General features: G+C 37.9%; 3 protein-coding genes across 3 annotated transcripts; all 3 read left to right on the top strand.

Moving 5' to 3' along the window:
- The first annotated feature begins 868 nt into the window (after positions 1-868).
- Positions 869-3745, top strand: LOC140790483 (cation/H(+) antiporter 15-like). Its single transcript, XM_073140595.1, has 4 exons — positions 869-1102; positions 1198-1770; positions 1853-2269; positions 2421-3745. Exons 1-4 carry the CDS (start codon positions 869-871, stop codon positions 3672-3674), a joined length of 2478 nt encoding a protein of 825 aa, XP_072996696.1. The 3' UTR covers positions 3675-3745.
- An 822-nt stretch (positions 3746-4567) lies between these two features.
- On the top strand, positions 4568-8076 carry LOC140790328 (vacuolar protein sorting-associated protein 32 homolog 1-like). The gene is made up of 6 exons (XM_073140354.1): positions 4568-4900; positions 5542-5641; positions 6330-6415; positions 6515-6606; positions 7145-7259; positions 7711-8076. The coding sequence occupies exons 1-6, from the start codon at positions 4826-4828 to the stop codon at positions 7867-7869; spliced, it is 627 nt and encodes a 208-aa protein (XP_072996455.1). The 5' UTR covers positions 4568-4825; the 3' UTR covers positions 7870-8076.
- Positions 8077-8659: 583 nt separating this feature from the next.
- On the top strand, positions 8660-19732 carry LOC140790327 (ethanolamine-phosphate cytidylyltransferase-like). Its single transcript, XM_073140353.1, has 9 exons — positions 8660-9189; positions 13382-13617; positions 14379-14560; positions 16067-16138; positions 16787-16854; positions 17409-17529; positions 18839-18904; positions 18987-19109; positions 19339-19732. Exons 1-9 carry the CDS (start codon positions 8882-8884, stop codon positions 19408-19410), a joined length of 1248 nt encoding a protein of 415 aa, XP_072996454.1. The 5' UTR covers positions 8660-8881; the 3' UTR covers positions 19411-19732.
- Positions 19733-20733: the final 1001 nt, after the last annotated feature.

Here is a 20733-nt window from a genome sequence, read left to right as displayed (position 1 = left end):
TATATATATATATATATATATATATATATATATATATAGACACACACACACACATACACATACGCACGGGGACTTAAGTAGAAGGAACGATTTGGATCAAATAAGTTCGTCAATCCAAAACATGGGCCACAGTGGGCTTTAGTTAGGTCAATGAGGTGGCCCAAACCTTTTAGGGCTCATTTTGATTCCGGCATCAAGTGTTTTTTTTTAAGAATAATTTTACTCATATTTTACTGTCTGAATATAAATGTGAGTTAAATAAATTTACGTATAAAGTTGTGTTTTGTTGCTAGAGGGTGAATAAGTGTAGTCAATAAGACTATTTTAAGATAAAAAATGCCCTCGGAATAAATGGTAGTAAGACCAAAATGTTCACAAGAAAATTAAATCCATACGAATGATTGCACACGGAGAATGTTCAATTTTATACTAATCAAAATTTTGCTACAAAATATATATAACTTATTGCGTGACTTAATTTATGTAAATAAACATTTTGTTATCAAATATGTTTACAAAAAACTTAATTTATGAATAAGTAACCATTATTTAAGAATCAAACGGTAACTTAATTGTGATGTTAACTCCGAAAAATAATAACACGAAAAAAAATATGTTAGAACAAATTTGGTAGGTACTAGTAGTTCGGATAAAAAGGATAGCAGTTGGTAGTTTACCGTTTCTATCGTCAACCATCCATCAGTTCAAACACCCCAAAATAGCAGCTCTCCTCGGCCAGTCTTCCACTCGCACCTCACGTTTTCTTCTCCTTTCCTTCCTCGAATTCCATCGTCTCCTTTCTCTTATAATTTTGTTATTTGTTTGATCACACGTCAAACAGTTTGACAATTCTATACTTCATATGGAGATGGAGGACGCCGGTAGCTTCTTAGACATCGGAGAGGTTAATGCCTCCTCCACCCCTCTGATCTGCTTCACCCCTCATATGATCACCACGAACGGCATTTGGCGTGCCGAGAACCCTTTCCTCTACGCCTTCCCCGTCTTTCTCCTCCAGCTGATGCTCATCGTCGTCGTCACTCGCACTGCCATCTTCCTCCTCCGACCCCTTGGCCTCCCCCGCTACATGTCCGAGATCGTGGTAAGTTAATATATATATAATTGAGTATTATTTATTTAGAAATGAGAATTGAGATTGTATAGGAGAGTTCTTGAATTTTTTTTTTAAATATCCAGGGTGGATTCTTGTTGGGCCCAACGGTAATGGGGAGGATCCCGAAGTTTGCGTCCTACGTATTCCCCATGCGAAGCCTGATGCTCCTCGATGCACTCGCCCACCTCGGCCTTGTTTATTACATCTTTATCATCGGGGTGGAGGTCGAGCTCGACGTGCTGCGGCGCGCAGGGCGGCGCAGCTTCGGCTTCGCGGCGGTTTGCACTCTCCCGCCTTTCGTCCTCGGCGTCCTCTCGGGGATCGCGATCCACCGCCGGCTGCACGAAGGAACCAACGCGCCGGCGTTTGCTATTTTCCTCGGCGTGGCGTTCTCCGCCACGGCCTTCTCCGTCCTCTCGCGCATCCTGGCCGAGCTCAAGCTCGTTGGGACCGAAGTGGGAAGGCTTGCCCAATCCGCGGGGGTCCTTACCGACTGGTTCGCGTGGGTCCTGCTGGCTTTCTCCGTCGCTCTAGCGCAGAGCAACGGCAACGTATTCGCGTCGCTGTGGACGGTGTTCTGCGGGATTGCGTTTTACATCGCCAGCTTCATCTTGGCTCGGCCGGCGGTGGAATGGCTTGCGCAAAGGAGCCACACGGTAAAGCTAACTATGTCATATATGTTCTTTAAAAGCTTAAGCTATTGGAAACCGAAAGCTTTCATCCTTTATATTCAAACAGTCGGGGGAAATGGAGGAATGCGCGGTGTTGGTGGGGGTGATGGTGTCGTCGTTCGTAGCGGACGCGGTCGGGACGCACGCGGTCTTCGGGGCGTTCGTCTTCGGGCTGGCGGTGCCGAACGGGCCGTTCGGGTTGGCGATCGTGGAGAAAGCGGAGCAGTTAGTGGTGGGCCTGCTGCTGCCGGTGTTCTTTGCTATTAATGGGCTCAGGACGGACCTGTTCGCCGTGAAGGACGGCGGGGCGGCGGTGTTCATTGTGCTGGTGGTGTTCGCCGCGGCATTGGCGAAGGTCATCGGGAGCATGTTCGTGGCGGCGATGTATGAGATGCCGCTACAAGACGGGGCATCGATTGGCTTGCTGATGAACACGAAAGGGGTCATAGAGTTGGTCATGCTTTACATTGCTAGAAACAAAATGGTACTTCTACCTCCGTCTCTTTAAATATAAATAATTTGAAACAGGTTGTTATTCGACATCGCAGAACTATAGAAGATAGATCAAATTCCAAGCGTCCAGATTAGCGCGCTAACAAGTATTTGTCAATTATTTTATTTTATTTTTATTGCAGGTCCTGGGCGACCAGTCGTTCTCCGTGATGGTAGTCCTGTCGGTGCTGGTGACCTCCCTGGTGAGCCCGGTGATGTCCTCGGTGGTGAAGCCGGCCCGTCGCCTCGTTTTCTACAAGCGCCGCTCGATCCGGTGGCCCGACCCGGACGCGGAGCTCCGCGTCCTGGCTTGCGCCCACACCCCCCGCGACGTCCCCGCCCTCATCTGCCTCCTCGACCTCTGCCACCCCACCAAGCGTTCCCCCTTTTTCATCTTCGTCCTCCACCTCATCGAGCTCTCCTTCCGCGCCTCCGCCTTCCTCCTCAACACCTCCCACAACCCCAACCGCGTCAACACTAACCTCAACCGCCACCTCCATCACAGCCGCCTGCAGTCCCAGGTCGAGCACATCACCCATGCCTTCGAGAGCTACGAGCAGCACGCCGCCGGCGTCTCGGTCATCTCCTTCACTGCCATCTCCCCCTACCCTACCATGCACGAGGACGTCATCGCCGCCGCCGAGGACCGCCACATCGCCATCGTCCTCCTCCCCTTCCACATGCACCAGACCGTCGACGGCGGCATGGAGGTCTTCCACCCGGCCATCCGCTCCCTCAACGACAACCTCCTCTCTTCCTCCCCCTGCACCGCCGCCATCCTCATCGACCGCGGCCTCGCCGTCCGCCGCTCCAACCCGTACCGCGTCACGATAGTCTTCTTCGGCGGCGCCGACGACCGCGAGGTCCTCGCCTTGGCCTCTCGCATGGCTGCTCACCCTGCCGTCACCCTATCCATGCTCCGCTTCGTACCAAAAGATTCCTACTCCTCCTCCTCCTGCGTAGAGGAAGTGAGAGAGAAAATAATGGACGAGGAGTGCGTCAAGGAATTCACGGAGAGATGGGCGAAGGGAGGGGTGGTGGAGTACGAGGAGAAGGAGGTGGGAAACGCGGAGGAAACGGTGTCGGCCATACGGGGCGTGGAGAGGAGGGAAGACCTGTTCGTAGTGGGGAGGGGACAAGGGATGGCGGGGTCGAGGTTGACTGCCGGAATGGCGGAGTGGAGCGAGTGCCCGGAGTTGGGGCCGATAGGGGACTTGCTCGCCTCGCCGGACTTCGGGATGGAGGCGTCGGTGTTGGTGGTGAGGGCGCAAGGAGGGATATGTGGGGCGGCGGTGGGGGATGGAATGGTGGCGCTCTCACCGGAGAGCAGAGAGGAAGCGGTGAGGGTTTATTTGGATAGTGGTAGCTCTGGGGGGTCAAAGGATATTTTAAGATAGCTGTGGTTGTTAACTGTTAATTTTGTATTATTCTTCTATTTTTCCTCTTTTTTTCGGTTATATGTAATTTACTTTATTTATTCTTGGATCACTTAACTTGGAAAAAAAAGTTGATCTGAATAAACTGTGTCAATGCTTTTGAAATTATTGGTCAACTCTATTTCTGACATTTCTTAACTTTTATGAACTAAAATACATCTATATCATCTATCTTATATAAACTATATAAAGGAATAAGAAAATCTACTTCTAATTTGTTGTAAAAGAAATAAGCAAAAAAAATTATTTTTTTAAATAAAAATCATCCTCCTTCAATAGATTATTATCTAATAAAATTATTTTAGTAATTCTAAATACTGTTGATAGTATTATCAGTTGCACTCTTATCATAAGCATAATGAGTTAATTGATACGAGAATAAGTATAGAACGTGCAGGTGATTGTAAGTCAAATACATAATCTAAAATATATTTAAAAATTATATATATATATATATATATATATATATATATATATATATATATAATCATTTTTAAGTATCCAATGCTCACTAGATTGAGAAAGATTGGCTTCTAAAACAATAGCCAACCAAAGGCTTATAATGACGAGAGAACTAAAATATTCATTTTTAAGTTTTAGTTAATAGTAACTTGCGTTCTTCGAAAATGAATTATAGCACTAATATATAATTACTTTTAAGAACTTTCCTCCAAAGGACAATGAATATGTTTTAAATAAATATATATTAAGAAAAAAAATTCATAATAGCTTTGTTATATAAAAAAAAAAGTTAATTTTTGTTCAAACTGGTGATATTTTATAAAGACAAAGTATATTTTAGTCAAAAGTTTTAAGTCTGAGTCTTAAATAAAAATCTAAACGAGAAAGAAGAAAGAAAAAGAGAGAGAAAGGAAAAGGTTTGCATGTCCCTACCGCAGTGGAAGCCACCGTTGCCTTGCATCACTTTGCTGACCTTCCGACGTGTTGTTTAGCTTTCTTTTTCCACCCGTCTTTCCAAGATGACAACTACTTCTTCCCTCCATTCTTAGGACTTGGCTTCTCTCTTTCTAGATATTTTTTAGTTTGTTTTTGTTTTTGTTTTCATTGCTCCTCTTTTGCTATTCCGACCATCGCCTCTCGAGCTTGCGAAGATGCTGAAGAGATTGATTTCAAAGCCCAAGAAGAAACCCCCCTCGGCCATCTCCACCTTGGAGCAACTCCGCGAGGTGATTTTTGTTGCTTGCTTTATATCCTGACGGTTTTTTCTTTATCCGTCTTTCCAGAAATATCGAACTGGGTCGTTGAAAATTTGTTCTTGTTTCACGAATATTTGGTTACGGAGGGCTGAAGGAAATTGATTCTTGCTGAATCCGATGGAGCGTATTCTCTTATTTTAAGGAGACAAAGATTTTGTGCATGAAAGTTGTTGAATTTGGTCGTGTGTGGAACAAAAGAATTGTTTGAGTAGGAAACTGTTTTGTGAATTTTTCATTGCACAACTCGTAAAGTTCAAATCTTTTGCGTAAAATTAGAGACAACGAGGAATAAGCTATGATCCATTACTTTCTGATTTCAGATGGTCCTCCTGTTTCAATTTTAATGGGGCAAAAGATTGTGTGCAGAAATTTAGGTGTGATTAGTTTAGTATGAGAGTTTCTGCTGGTTGTCAGAAAACTTGACTTTGTGATACCCAAGCAGGACATATCATCAAGTGAATGGATGCATCCTGATCATAGGAATGCTGATATTGAACAGGGGATATGGCGGACCACTTTTCTGAAACCATCAATAAACTTGAACTGAATGTCTTTTCTATCATTTTACAGTCTGCAAACTTCAGTCATCATTTGTTCTTTGGTTCTCGCAGACACTAGAAATGTTGGAGAAGAAAGAGCGTGTTCTTCAAAGGAAGATTTCTGCGGAAGTGGAAAAAGCTAAGGATTACTCAAAGGTGAAAAATAAAAAAGGTAAATGCTAATCATCTTTCTCAAGAAGATGGATAACTCATTTTGACAAGTAAATTTTTAGTTTAATATAACCTATCAGTTCACAGAAAAACTTTGGTTTGGTTGGATGTGAGTTTACCCCGTTGGGATTTCCATTCTTATTGTATCATTTTGAAATCTAAGTATTTGGACAGTAATTCTAAAGTGGTTGTTTCTTGTTAGAGATTCTATGTACCAAACTGTTCTCTTATGTTTTTGGGGGATCTTATGAATTTTGTTGATACCATTATATGAGTCCAATAATCTTTTCTTAAAGGATTTCAACCTTCTATTTGATATTTGGCCATCAACAGCTTAATTATTCTAAGTTACATGTGGTGAGCATTCTTGAAGAAAGAAATCATGCAGAATTATTTTGTGTGCAGCAGGTGAAGTTTTTCTTTGCCTAGTGTTCAGTAGAGAATCATGTGGACCCAAAGAATAGTGCCCACAAAATATTTATTGACTCTGGCATTTTTATATCCCACCAACTTTCATTTATCTTAATAGTGATGTGTGCCTTATGGTCCATAAAACATGAAATTTGCTGAGCTTCTAACTCATGCAATTCAACAAAGGGAAATATCAGAAGAGTCGGTTAATTGTTCGTCCCTGCTTGATCCACATCTTCACAGCTTATTTTGCAAAAGCAGTTTCTTCTTTCTTGCAGCTGCAATTCAATGCCTAAAGAGAAAGAAGTTATATGAGGCCCAGATAGAACAACTGGCAAATTCTCAATTGCGAATCCATGATCAGGTAAAACTGATTTAATTATTGAAACAAACAATTAGTTGAATTTCATTGTACAGTAAGAATTATCGATATCCAATTAATAGTCAGTATCTATTGTGGTAGATGATTATGCTTGAAGGTGCAAAGGCAACTACAGACACTGTAGATGCTCTAAGATCTGGATCATCTGCTATTAAGTCTATTCAACAGTCTTTGTAAGCTTCCATTTCACTATCTATTTTTCATTAATCGGCTATAGAGTGAAACTTTTCACACTAAAGAATAAAGATCCTCCTGATTTACACCTTGCATTGATTAAGCAGGTATTAATTAAGTTTGTGTATTCTCTGTATAGTCTTATCCAGCACTTTAGCTAGAAGCAGGAAGGCTTGGTTGTTTGTGGTGTACATTTCAAAACTTGACAGGGTTCTAGTGCCATCCTTTTTTGCTGAATATCACAAAAAAAAATTATGTAGTTAGGCAGAAGTAATCATGTAGACATAGTAATCGATTGAGGATCTTCTGCGTCATGGGGTGGGTTAAATCATACTGATTGGCTTATTAGCTGCAACATTACTCTCACTTCAAGATTCTTTATTCACTAATTTGGCTTCTGCTACTTTAGTGGACTACCATATGTGATCTTGTAAGGTGATGTGTTTGTGTATTTCATATTAACATCTGTTCTTGCTTAGTGCCTCTTTGAACCTTATTGTACTGGAATAACCTGCTCTCTCGACGATGATAATGCAGGAATATCGATGACATAGAGAAGACCTTGGATGAGGCAAATGAACATACAGACAGTATGAAGCAGATACAAGAGGCACTTGCAACACCAGTGGGTTCTGCAGCTGATTTTGATGAGGTTTAGATTTTCTCTCATTTTACTGCCTCTTGTTATATATATATATATATATCTATTCTCATCTGCACTAACTCAATGGATATATCTATACATCATTTTCTTTTCAAGAACAACAACACTAGGGCCTTTTTTCTCAATATAGTTATTCAGGTAGTTGAATCCTATTTACAAAGCAGCAGATATAAAACAAGCATGCATTAGAGTTCTGGTATGAAGTACAAAGGCTGATTTCAGAAGAGCAGAAAATGAACATAATGATTGCTTCCCTGTGTGGAAGCTTTTGTATTCAAGATCCTTCTTTCTTGAATTGCACATACCATCGAGTCCTTGAAAATGAACTGCTAGGAAACAGTTAATTTCTTTTCAATCATGAGTTGCAAGTATGCAATGTTTAAGCATCAATGTAACTGCTAGGTCCTCACTTAATTGCATCACTTGTCACTTGAATCAGGATGAACTGGAAGCTGAACTGGAAGAACTAGAAGACGAAGATTTGGATGAACAGTTACCTCAGCCACCTTCTGCAGCAGCACTACCCAAAAGAGCAGCTCCACAACCAGCCAATCATGTGGATGAACTAGCTAAACTTGAAGCTGAGATGGCTCTGTAGATGGGACAATCAAATGACTGTAGTTATATTGCCTTGGCATACCAATAAAAGCAATCGAAATAACTTTTGTTATCTGTACATATTTAAGGGTAATAATAAAGTTCATCATAGATATACCACGATACATAGCTTATCATGTACGATTGCAATGCTCAAGGATCAGAACATTGTTGAAGAATAACTCCTAATTTAAAAACTCTTTTAATAGTTCTTTTGTGGAAGTTGAGTGAGAGCGCTGAGAGAGATTCTTTTGTACCTAAACACAACATCTTTTATTATCTGAATTAAGAAAATAAAAAATAAAGAAAACAACGATCTTTGGCTTAGATATAACATTACATGCAGCAGAAGTGTTCTTACTCTAGAAAAAAGAATCCATGACTATGCTTGTCCCAAATCTTAGTCGAATATTGAGTAATGTTCTTAATAAAAGTATCTTTTGTTTAGGCATTTAAACAAGTTGATGAGTTAATATACTATTCTCTTATCGCAGTCGGTGAGTTAATCGCAATCTCGAGTAATCTTTTTCGTCCACGTTGATTATGATTATTATTTTCTTTATGAGACCACTAAGTTTTCTTAAATATGAACCACATATCCACTACCCTGGCAAAAGATAATCCCAAATTGGTCATAAACAAAACCGTATAAAAAAATCATACCTCAAACAAAAACATAGGTCTCCACTATCACATTTAAACTATTTTTTTATTTAAAAAAATAAAAGAAATATTTTCGTAAAAATAGAACTTGAGAATAAAAAGGATTAAGAATTACCATTTAATTCCATACCGCCTCTCTCTCTCTCTTGAAAGGTAGATACGCGTGATCCTATCACCTGATGCCGTTTCTTTATTAGTTTTTAATCCTCCTCTCTTCGAGAAAAAGCCACGTCTCTCTCTCTCTCTCTTTCTCTCTCAACTCTAACCTCCAATGGCGGGAGCTCATGAACTTGCCATTTTAGGGAAACCCTAGAGTTTTAGAAAACTTAGATCTTGATCCCTCATCCTCCATGGAATCCGAGGGGGCTTCCTCGCGATTCGTGACGGCCTGCTTCCTCGGGGGCCTCGTCCTCGGCGCCTCCGTCCTCGCCTTCCACCTCGGGCTATCTTTGCCGCCGGCGATGTTGGGGAGTCGGAGGGGGAAGAAGAGGAGGCCGGTGAGGGTTTACATGGACGGGTGCTTCGACATGATGCACTACGGCCACTGCAACGCGCTGCGGCAGGCGAGGGCTCTCGGAGATGAGCTCGTCGTTGGAGTTGTCAGCGACGACGAGATCACGGCGAACAAGGGGCCGCCGGTTACGCCGCTAAACGAGAGGTTGATTTTGTTATCTTAAACTTGGTTATGATTATTGGAAGGGATTCTTGATCTATTTGTATGATTTGCTCTTAGATGGGTTTTGGTTATCATCCTTGATTATGAAAAGTAGGTAGCTGTGAACTGTTTGATTTCCTGTTTGTGATTTAAAATTTTGCCATGGAATTTGATATCGCTGCTAGTTGTCGGTTTTGGTCATCTTTCTTCGTAGCCATGTAAATGTGTGGTTTTCCTTTTAGTGGTCAGTTTATGGACGAGTTTTAAGTCATCTTTCTGGATTTATGGAACAGTACTTGTCTAATCGTTTGATCTATCTGTTAGTGATATAGTTTTGCATGATATTTGGCTATGTTTTCTTATTTATTAAGTGGCAGCTGTTGAATTATTTGACCTCTCTTTTAGTGGTTATTTTCGGATGACTCTGGATTTTATTAAGCGGCAGCTATGGAATTATTTGGTAATTATGTTGGTTGAGTTTTGTTTATCGTTCTAGATTCATTAAGTTGATAACTCTGGAATTAGTTGATATCTCTGTCGGCGGTTACTTGATGAATCTTGGTTATCTTCTGGATATTTTAATTGGGTGGAGTTATTTTGTTTCTCTGTTCTCAGTTAGTTTTTCAGTAATCTCCGAATAGGGTACTGCCCTTTCTTTTACAATGATTTGTTTAACTGTCAGCTGCGAAAATGTTAGATCTTTCCATTAGTGCTTACTTTTCAGATGAATTCTGGTTAACTTTATGGATTCTATTAGGTGGTAGCTAATGGATTCGTTGATCTTCCTGGCAGTTGTAGGTTTTGAATCAGTTTTGGTTGTTGTGTCTCTTAGTTTACAAGTAGTAGCTGTCAGATTGTTTGATCTCCCTTTTAGTGATTAATTTGTTATTTTCTGATTTCTATGTTGTGGGTAAACTTTGGATTAATTTTGACTTTCTGTTTAGTAAGTTTTTGATCTCTGTTGTTGGTGGTTAAATTGTGAAAAATAATTTGTTCTCCTTCCTGGAGTTTTCAAGTGGTAGCTGATTGTTTTGATCTGTCTCTGTGTTGTCACATCTTGAACAAGTTTTAGATACAGTTTTGGATTCTATTAAAGGGTATCTGCGGAATTATTTGATCTTTCTATGAATTGTAAATTTTTTGGATGTCTTTCAAATACCTTTCTCAATTTTATGAAGAGTAACTGGGAAATCTTTGATCTCTTTGTTGTTGGGTACTCTTATGTTGCGTTTTGTCTAATTTCTGGATCTATTAAATGCCACCGCTGTAATTGTTTGTTTTCTGTGTCAGTGGTTACTTTTTGGCTGGTTTTGGTGAACTTTCTGGATTTGGTTGGTGGTTTCTTTGGAAATTTTGATATTTTTGGATTTTCTTAAGTGATATTTGTGGAATTGTTTGATCAGTCTGTTAGTCATTAGTCTTTGGATGACTATCTTTCATGATTTACTAGTTTGTAACTTTGGAATGTTTGATCTTCATGTTGGTGGTTGCTTTTCTTTTTATGAGTTTCGGTTATTATTTTTGGATCTTATTATGTGGTAGCTGTGGAGGTTTTGATCTCTCTGTTGGTGGTTAGTTTACCTAATATGTTTTGTTTATCTCTTTTGAATATTAAACTGGTAGCTATGGATTGTTCAATTTAATTGTGAGTTGTTACTTTTTTGGTGACTTTCTATATATTTGATGTATTAAGTGGTATATGTGGAATTGTTTGATCTCTCTCTCTCTCTCTCTCTCTCTCTCTCTCTCTCTCTATATATATATATATATATATATATATGTATGTATGTATGTATGTATGTATGTATGTATGTATGTTGGTTATTTTTCTGGATTTTATGAAGAGGCACTTGAGGAATGTTTAGATCTCTTTGTTGGTGGATAGTCCTCAGAATAGTTTTGTGTCGCTTTCTGGATTATTTACTGGTAGCTGGGGAAATGTCAAATGTTTGACCTCAGTTAGTGGTTAAATTCTGCCTGAGTTTTAGTTAAGTGGTAGTTGTGCAAATGTTTGACCTCTCTGTTAGTGGTTAATTTTTGGATGAGTTCTCTCTTTCTTTTCTTTTTCTTTTCTAGATTTTATGCAGTGGCAGCTGTTAATTTATTTGATGCTTTTAAGAGTGGCAGTCTGGCAGGTCTTTGATGGCTTTTGTATCCTTCTGTATTTATTGGGTGGAATCTGTGAAATTGTTCGACTCTATGAGTGGTTAATTTGTGGAGGAGTTTTGGCTATGTTTTTACCTTTTTGGATTCAGTAATTGGTTGGTGTGGGATTATTTGCTCTCTTTTAGTGGTTAGTTCTGAATGACTTTTGATTTATTAAATCTCATGTTCTATTATTTTGTTTGCTTCTTAATTTTACATGCTGATTATCTTTTATTTTTACATTTATTTTTGCGGTTTTCTCGATCTTCTTTTTATTTAGATCATTAGCATATTCTTTATTTTTCTTTCTACCACAAGGCCACTTGATGAGCAACTTAGTTTTTATTGGGCAGGTTTTGCAGAAAAGAATGCATAATTTTCAGCGGTAGAAATACCAATATCCCTTTGAAGATGTGTTTTGTTTATTTTGAATTTTACCAGTTGACTATTTTGTAGATTCTCTTGATATATATATCATTGTGCTCTAGTACTGTGTTGATCAAATTTTTAGTTGTTTAACTAATCTTGCTGTGGTCTGCATGTATATTTGATTGTACTGTTTAACTTTCTCCAAATGCTGTTGTTAGATGATGCTTAGGCACATAAGGGCACCTCTTTACTCTTAGAACCTGCAAACCCTGCGTAAATATTTGGTGCCTGCTATGTCCTTGGAGGGACTGCTGTCACTGCTCATGCTTACATGGTCTTCTTGCCAATCTCTTGCCCTTGTAAATTGTGAATCCCTGTAGGTATTGGGCATTTTCATTTAGATATCCATTAAGTTACTAGAGGTGCTATCTATCATAAGCAAGTATTTGCAACTATGTCGGTTTGACTACTATTCTTGATGCATCAAAGGAGACCTACTACCAATTATCTAAATCTTGTGCTTTTCCAAGTCCGTTGTTACTACAGTTTATCTGAACTGTTTTGGAATGTTGGTCACTGCCATACTTTATGCTACATGTTTATGACAGTACACACTTATTTGCCAATTGCCCTAATGGATGAAGCTTCTATGCTCCTTCCAGTTGACTAGTTTATTAATTTTCTTCGACCAAAATATTTTTTTATGAACTTCTTTGACCAAATGTTTATGGTGGTTTTTTCTTTCATCCAATTTTCTTGCTTGCTTGGGCCTTCTAATTCTCTAAAATTCTGATTTTTAGCGAATATTTTGTTTTAATCTATTGATGGAACATATTGTGTTGCCAAGGAAATGGGTCAACTGCATGTGTTGGTCACAGTACTTGTAAATAAATTGGACCTTTAGTTAGTTTTTGTTTTTGGCTGTTTTAGCACTTTTACTGAGATTTCTGGCATGCCCTTTTCACTGGTACAAAGAAATTTGGAATTTTTTGCTGAAAGAGCAGAAAAAAAGGAATACACATATTAATTTTCTGGTAGAGGGAGAGGAAGAGTTAAAATCTGAAAGCTTATCATGTCTTTTTCAAGCAATCTGTACTCTTGATGGATATCCTCGTCTCACTCTCTTTTTTCTTATTTTTTTACTTTTGTATCTCAATTAAAGAACTTGTCATGTTCTGGTATCTATTAGTAATTATAGTTATTTATATCTTTCACCAAAGTTTAATTCAGATTTAGTGTCACCATGTGTTAATTGTGCTGGATTTTGTAGCTAATCTAAGAAATTCTCCAAACTCCATGTAGGATGACCCCCCAAGCTTGTGCAGAGGAATCCATCTAGACACCTCACCGAACTGATTCCTCTTGATATGTGGCTGCACTATGTGCAGAGGGACTGAGAGTGAGCTGGTAAGGTGAGGGCCCAGTGGCATCTAGATGGAGTTCTCTACATGCATGGGCATAAGGCCTCCTTCCATTTTATAATTAGCAAGTCGTTGTGATATCTACCTTTCTTTTTTTCTTCTTTTTGTGCAATTAGTGCAGAATGTGGAATATCTGCGCACATTACTCATATACAATATCTAGTTTTCATTTTCCACCTTATGGTGTTGTCACATGTGCCTGTCTATATTGAGTCCTTTTTCTCTTTCAGCTAATTACATAATTTTGTTTGTGCTCATAGGATGATAATGGTAGGCGCTGTGAAGTGGGTGGATGAAGTCATTCCTGATGCTCCTTATGCCATAACTGAAGAGTTTATGAACAAGCTGTTCACTGAGTATAATATAGACTACATTATCCATGGCGATGATCCTTGTCTACTCCCAGATGGTACTGATGCATATGCCCTTGCCAAGAAGGCTGGTCGCTATAAGCAGATTAAAAGAACTGAAGGAGTGTCAAGCACTGATATCGTTGGTACTGATACTGCTTTTCATTTTCCATTTTCTTTTCTTACTCTGATCTTGTGGCGTATTTCTATTGCTATAAACAAACAAGAAACATTTTGTATTATTTCTGTTGTCTTGAATTTGAGACGCTCATCTGCAAATTTGTCATGTAAAAGAACATATTAGGTTTTGCTGATTCCTCGACTTATTAATTTATCAGTATGAGATTTGATTCCTTGTGGCGGCAATTTGCTGGTTTAGGATTGTCTTCCTGGAATTGCTAGAAATGTGAGCCTTCTCCTGTATGGATTCTCACAATACTTTAAAAGAACTTTAAGTAATGTCTGTTTATTCTATGGAAAGTATCTGAATTCTTTGCTGATCTTTATTGTCCAACCTGTTCATGGAGATATTCCAATACTAGTGTATGCCAATCATGATATGACCACCACCAGTCATTTTTAGTAAAGTTGCATTCTGATGTTTTAATACATGATTTCTTTTCTCTTGATTTGAGTAGACTTCAATTAGTAATTGATTTTCATTGACTTCAAATAGAGCTGAATTTACAACTAAAAGGAGCTTATTGAGGATCAAATATACTTATATTCCGTCGCTTCCTTCATTTCATGATAGTGAAAGATTTGGAAGGATGATTCTTGTACCCTAAATTCAGTCAGTACATTGTTATATCTTGTTTTATGCCTTTCCTTTTGACACTTGATACTTCCCTGTTGTGCAAATGTGTACTCTCAATTCAAGATGAGCCGTAACATTTTGTGCCTATAGGACGTATGCTACTTTGTGTGAGGGAGAGATCCACCGGTGATAGTCATAATCATTCTTCTTTACAAAGGCAGTTTAGCCATGGGCACAGCCAGAAGGTTGATGATGGAGGGTCTGGAAGCAGAACTCGGATATCTCATTTTCTGCCTACATCTCGACGTATAGTGCAGTTCTCAAATGGGAAGGTATGCTTGACTTAAATCTCATAGCTCACAAGAACTCTGCATACTTGATCACTGATGTAAAGATACATTCTTAATGCGCGCTTAATTTATGTTAATTAGGAAAACATGTAGAAACCTCTTTGTTAGTTTCCCACTGATGTGAAAGAATTCATTATGAATTTCTGTCAGTTGTTTCTTTCCATTGTAATGGTATTTATAGACTAATATTGACAATCTGGAGCTTTTAACTCAATTGTTGTATCAGTGATATACTGGAAGTATTACTGATATACTGGACATACTTGCAGAACAAATGAAAATATAACATGTACCGTCAACATGATAATTGCCGCATTCACTATTATGTGATGTCGTCGACATTATAATTGCCGGATTCATTGTTATGTCCCACCACCGTCATAATTCCAGTAATTATTCAGTATGTAATGTAATAATGTGAGATACTCAGATCAATCATCATCTTTACTGTTGCACTACATAAGCATACTCGGTTACATCCAAAGACTCCCAAATATTTCTTTTGGTTCTCCCACAACTTATTCAAAAGGGTGCTACTCGCGTTTTCTAATAAATCCAATCATTTCCTATTCTATCTTTGTTAGTAATCCTATGAGGCACATCTCCATTTGAATCAGCTGACTCTAATTTAACGTGCGATACATTCATTCTCTTCCACTCTTGGTAAAGTATTTAACCTAGGGGTATGAAAGTACTACCTATTTGGTACTTGTCTTAAGGATAACCATTGATACATACAAATTGCTATATATTTTATTCCTTGTCTTACATCTAGTTACTTTTGAAATTTTTTGATTGAGAGTTCCTCCATGTGACCTGCTGACAGTTTATTTATGGGTCACTTTTTGTTTGGTTGGTAAAACTCATAAAATGGTGATTTCTAAGCCAATTAATGCTCACCTCATTCTTTGTACTCCTACATTTAGTTGTCATTTATATTGTCACAATCAATTTATTGCTGGTGTAAACTAATATGCTGTCTGTAGTTAAATAAATAATCTTTCTTCTTATTGCTACAAAAAGCCAAGTGTCAAAAAGATTGTACTAAATTAAACATTGATCATTAAAAGGGTAAGAGTGATGTCCTCTGTTTTTAGTGCAATTTCGTTTTGGTTCCTCTTTTCGTTTTAATAACCTGGTATTTATATTTCACACCATATATTGTAAAAATCTTGACTTCCTTTTTCTTTTATATCTCCCCTCATTGCATGAGATTATTGCATAAGCTAAAAATGGAAGAATGGAAAAGCTCAGGAAGATCTAGGAAAGCAGTTGGTTTGTTGAAATGGAAACCAAGATTACATAGTGTCTTCCAGTTTGCTTGACATTACATTTTTTGATTTTAAAGATTAATCTTAATGTAAACTAAGCATTCTGAGGGTTCTTTTATGGTCATAATTTTGTTCTTGTTTTTATATATCGATGAAAAGTTGCATCTTATACATGCATATGATTTGTTCCTTCATCCTCTTTTTTTTTCTTTTCCAGGGACCAGGTCCAGATGCTCGCATAATTTACATTGATGGTGCATTTGATCTATTCCATGCTGGACATGTGGAGGTAAAATCTGTTCTTTTTCAACCTCCCAGCATTCTTCCCCGCCCCAAAAAGGAAAACAAAAAGAGAAACTGAGAAGTAGAAAGGGAGTTGCCTTCATATTGGTGGAATGCCAATTTATTGTGCTACAATTAACTGAGGTACACAGTCCAAAATGAGATAATGCACCTCCCTGTAACACAGCTGTAATCCTCTTTTCCTTTTAAGAAAATAGTCAAAATACAACTTGGCAACACCCACTTTTCTCAACATAAAAAAAAAGAGTTCTACCGATTACTCATTTCGATTGTTCCTAATAGGTTTGTAATAAAATCCAATTAAGATGGGCATGGTCTTAAAAGTCACACCCATTAATTAAATGGGCCAGATATCTTTTGGTGCCTCCAAGATCATCTGATAAAGCTGTAATCTATCTGTTGGATAAGTGCATATGTGGATACATACTAATAATTATAAACTTTGTATATGAGATTTTGTATGCATCTATATTTCATTCCTTGAATCATATAGAAATCAAACCTTCCGAGGTAAAAATATGTGAGAAATCTCTTGGTGCTGTACTGCTATAGATTAAAATAGACATGTATTTGAACTGTTATTAATCAATACTTTTCTCTATCTGTTGGTAACCCTGGAATCGTTTTTATGTAGATATTGCGAATTGCTCGAGAACTTGGAGATTTCTTACTTGTTGGTATCCATACTGACCAGACAGTCAGGTGATTTGCCCTTTCTCCCTCTTATTTTTCTCCGTTGTTGTATGTATGGGATATGATCTTTAACAACTTCTTGTGAATAACATGCAGTGATTTTTTATTATTTTATTTTTTTCAATGGTATGATGATTAACTTTCTTGTCAACCATATTGCCATCTTTTCCAGTATTCTCTTAACATTTAGATCTTTACTTCAGCATATACGCACACACATATATGTGTGTGTGTGTGCAGTGTACACTTATAGTATCGAGACCTATGCTCCTTTGTGGTTTCCTCTTCTTGAATAATTTTTTATCCTTTTTTCTTAAATTTTTTGTAGTGTATATTATACTGAAAAGTGCTCTCATTTTCTATTCTTGATGAAGTTCATATGATGGCTACTAAGCTAGTTAGCACAACCCATGTCACTTATCATTCAATAACTCTGATGAACTTTTCTGCTGAAGATTTGAATGCCAAAATTTTGCTCATTTTTCAATGATTTACATGCTTCTAATTTCCTTTGGTACCAGAATTCTCCGTGACAGTAATATGTATTGATATACCATGTTCAGTGCTACTCGAGGAGCACATCGCCCTATTATGAATCTTCACGAGAGAAGTTTGAGTGTTTTGGCCTGTCGTCATGTGGATGAAGTGATTATTGGTGCCCCATGGGAAGTTTCAAAAGACATGGTCAGCTATTTCTGTTCATCTTCTTGCTTCTATCTTTGTTGCACTTAATTTGTTTAACACTTATCTGGTAATGTCAGAGAGTCAAATTGTTTCTCTTTATAGGTGTTACCAATGGAGAGAGAAAAGTAGCTATAAAGTGAAAGTTAAGATATGAAGATGTACATATGCCTTATAACTTATGAGCAACATTATACTTTTTACACGTTATGGTATCAAAGAACAAGTTGTAGCTGCATTATTTCAAGTTGATGGATGTTGCTACACGTATGTTGTGTATGAATCCTGTCCTTTCTCTATCATAGTGGATCCCTCTTCTCTCTAGGACAGTCCATGTAATTGACCTTGCATAACTGCACCAAATGACTAACCTTCAACTTCTTTTAAAGTAGCCACAAGAGTGAGAAAATTGAAATGTCATTGTAGATCCATACTAATTTTTAGTGGGCCACAAAACTTGGGCTTCATCACCTTAGAGCCTTAGAGTAGTACCCTCTTTCTCCTTGTGATGATAATACAACTTTATTCACGTCGATAAATTCACATTATTCTTTATTCTGTTATTCTTGGATGCTTTCTTTCTGGATCATGATCCTATCAAAAGATACTACAGTGATGCTATGCGGCAAGTTGACAAATTATTGATTTTGTACCAAAGAAATCATTAGATGGGAAAATTGGTTCCACATGAAGAATAATCCCTTCAATATGTCAATCTTGTGGTCAATTTTTGGCAACAGGGGCACCATGGTGTTTTGTTTAAGTTTTTTTTCCCTTCTGTTTTTTTGTAGTTCATCTTCTTTACATTTGCTTTTTGCATGAGTCGGTTATTCTGCACATCTGATGCTCCTACTGATAATTTGTAATTCATAGCAACTTTAAGTGGCATGTTCCATCTTTACCCATGCAGATGTCTAAAATTGTTCATAAAAAGTAGTAAAGTTAATAAATGTCTTAATAGATCCTTGCTTTTGGCTATGTAGTTCTCAGGAAACATTTATTAAAAGTTGAGGGAAATTTCACTTCATGTATTAGAAATTAATCCTCCTCCGTTTGAGATCCAAAGTTCCTAAACCCTGGAAAAGGATTGTGACATGTTAAATGTAGATCCACAAAACAAGGTTGTTGGGCAGAAAATAGTAACTTAATTTCACAGGAATGTCAAGAAATGCTTAATTAATTATCCATTAATTATATTTTATTTTATGGATTTGTGGTGGTATCAATTTTGTTGTTTATTCTTTTGATCTCTCTCTCTTATTTTGGCTGGAACCTGTGACGGACATAAATCAGAAATGTGTTCTGTTTACAGATTACTACCTTCAATATCTCATTGGTTGTCCACGGAACCATTGCAGAAAACATGGACTTTCGGAGGGTAATATTTTATAATTCTCAAACTATCTTAGTGTCAAAAGTGAATTGACAGTAGCTGATAACAGTGTTTGATCACTTAACAGGAGGAATCAAACCCATATGCAGTTCCAATGGGTATGGGTATCTATCGGCAGCTAGAGAGTCCTTTAGACATCACAACTAGTACTATTATTAGAAGGATTGTTGCAAATCACGAGGCTTATCAGGTTATTCTTAATTATCCTTTTATGTGAATAAGCCAACAGCTTCTGGTTTGTTTCCATTGCATATTTTTACTGTTTGGCTTAAGTTTCTGAGTTTCATAAGTTTGTTTTATGGATTATGCTCCAACTTTCTAACCAAGTCATGTTGCACCTCTATCATCCAATAAAAGAAGTATTATGTTATCTTGTATGCTATGTGATTTTCAATTATTTCTATATATTGATTTTGCAGAAAAGGAATGAGAAGAAGGAAGCCAGTGAGAGGACATATTATGAGGGAAAAGCTTTTGTATCTGGAGACTGAATCTGAGTGTTAGAACCACCTATGCTTCTAACATTGATTTTTTTTTCCCCCTGAAGCACATAGGAAGCTATAATTTATACATCGTGGGCAGTAGGCAGCAGAGAGCTGGTTATTATATGGTCGATATTTGAGCAATGGCTTCTATTGAGCACGCCCCAATCTTTTCTCATACTATCAATATTTTCTTATAGCATTGGCATCATACTCTGCTTTTACCAGCTGAATTATTTGTAATTCTAGATCCTCGCAAATATTCTCCTATATTGCTTTTACAAGCTGAATCTTTAATATTTAAAAGAAAAAGGGAAAAAATTTAGTGTGATTCTTTCCATTTATTCTATTTTGCCCGAGTTTAGTCCATCTGAACTTGTTCTTCAGAATGATCTGTTTCCGCTGTATGGATAATATCAAGGATTCTGTTGCTTCATTTCTTCGCACTTTGTGATGCCCTTGGCTACTCCCAGGTATTAGCATATGTGGCTACTGGAACTATGAAAATTAGAACGCAATAGTTATGAAAGAAATAGTGATGCCTAGTGTGATATGAGGATGTTTGCGTACATTATTCTCTCCCAGGGAACAACTCATCTAACTTGTTCTTCTTTCTCTACTTTTGGGGTGCACAGCTATGTAATGGAAACAAAAATGAGCCACGGCAACACAAATGATATCCGCTGGTTGCATCTGGAAAAAGAACTATCCAAAGCCACGTGAGGTAGGTGGGTGGAACGTTTGAATCTAACCATTTGAAATTGTGGAATTTGGACAATGAATCGGGGCGGTACATGATCACATCTGCTAGTGTCTTTCTATGATGCTACGCGTTACTGCGACCTCAAGGAAAAGAAGGAAAGCAACGTTCTACGATTTGCTAGAATGAATATGACTATTGGTTTTGATTTTTAAGTGCCCTTCCTTATCTCTCTGCCTGCAGTCTTGTTAGAAGTAGCTTTCTTTCTTTATCATTCTGATTCTGTTGATGATTTTTTTCTCTATAATGTATTTTCACAAGGATTCGAATTTAAACCTAGGTAGAATTAAGATATTCTTGCATATTATTGACGATTTCAGAGTGAGTTGATTACCTGCAGGCTAACGTAATTCTACTGGGCTAAGTTGGATTGGTATTTTAAGACTCTTCTCTGCTTACGTAAACTTTGAATATCAGTGTCATTAACTCTTCCCATTACCCACTGGTCATTTGAAATTTTGTTTCTAGGATGAAGGAAAGAAATACAATTTCTCACGTCTGCATCATGTTTGTTTACTTTCCAAAATGTTAATATCTCCAATTATCCTTAATTCCAAAAGGGTACATATGCA

Source organism: Typha latifolia, chromosome 6 (assembly GCF_019914945.1).
Source record: "Typha latifolia isolate L0001 chromosome 6, TyphaL0001v2, whole genome shotgun sequence".
Taxonomy (NCBI): Eukaryota; Viridiplantae; Streptophyta; class Magnoliopsida; order Poales; family Typhaceae; genus Typha; species Typha latifolia.
This window is presented reverse-complemented; position numbering and strand designations above follow the sequence as displayed.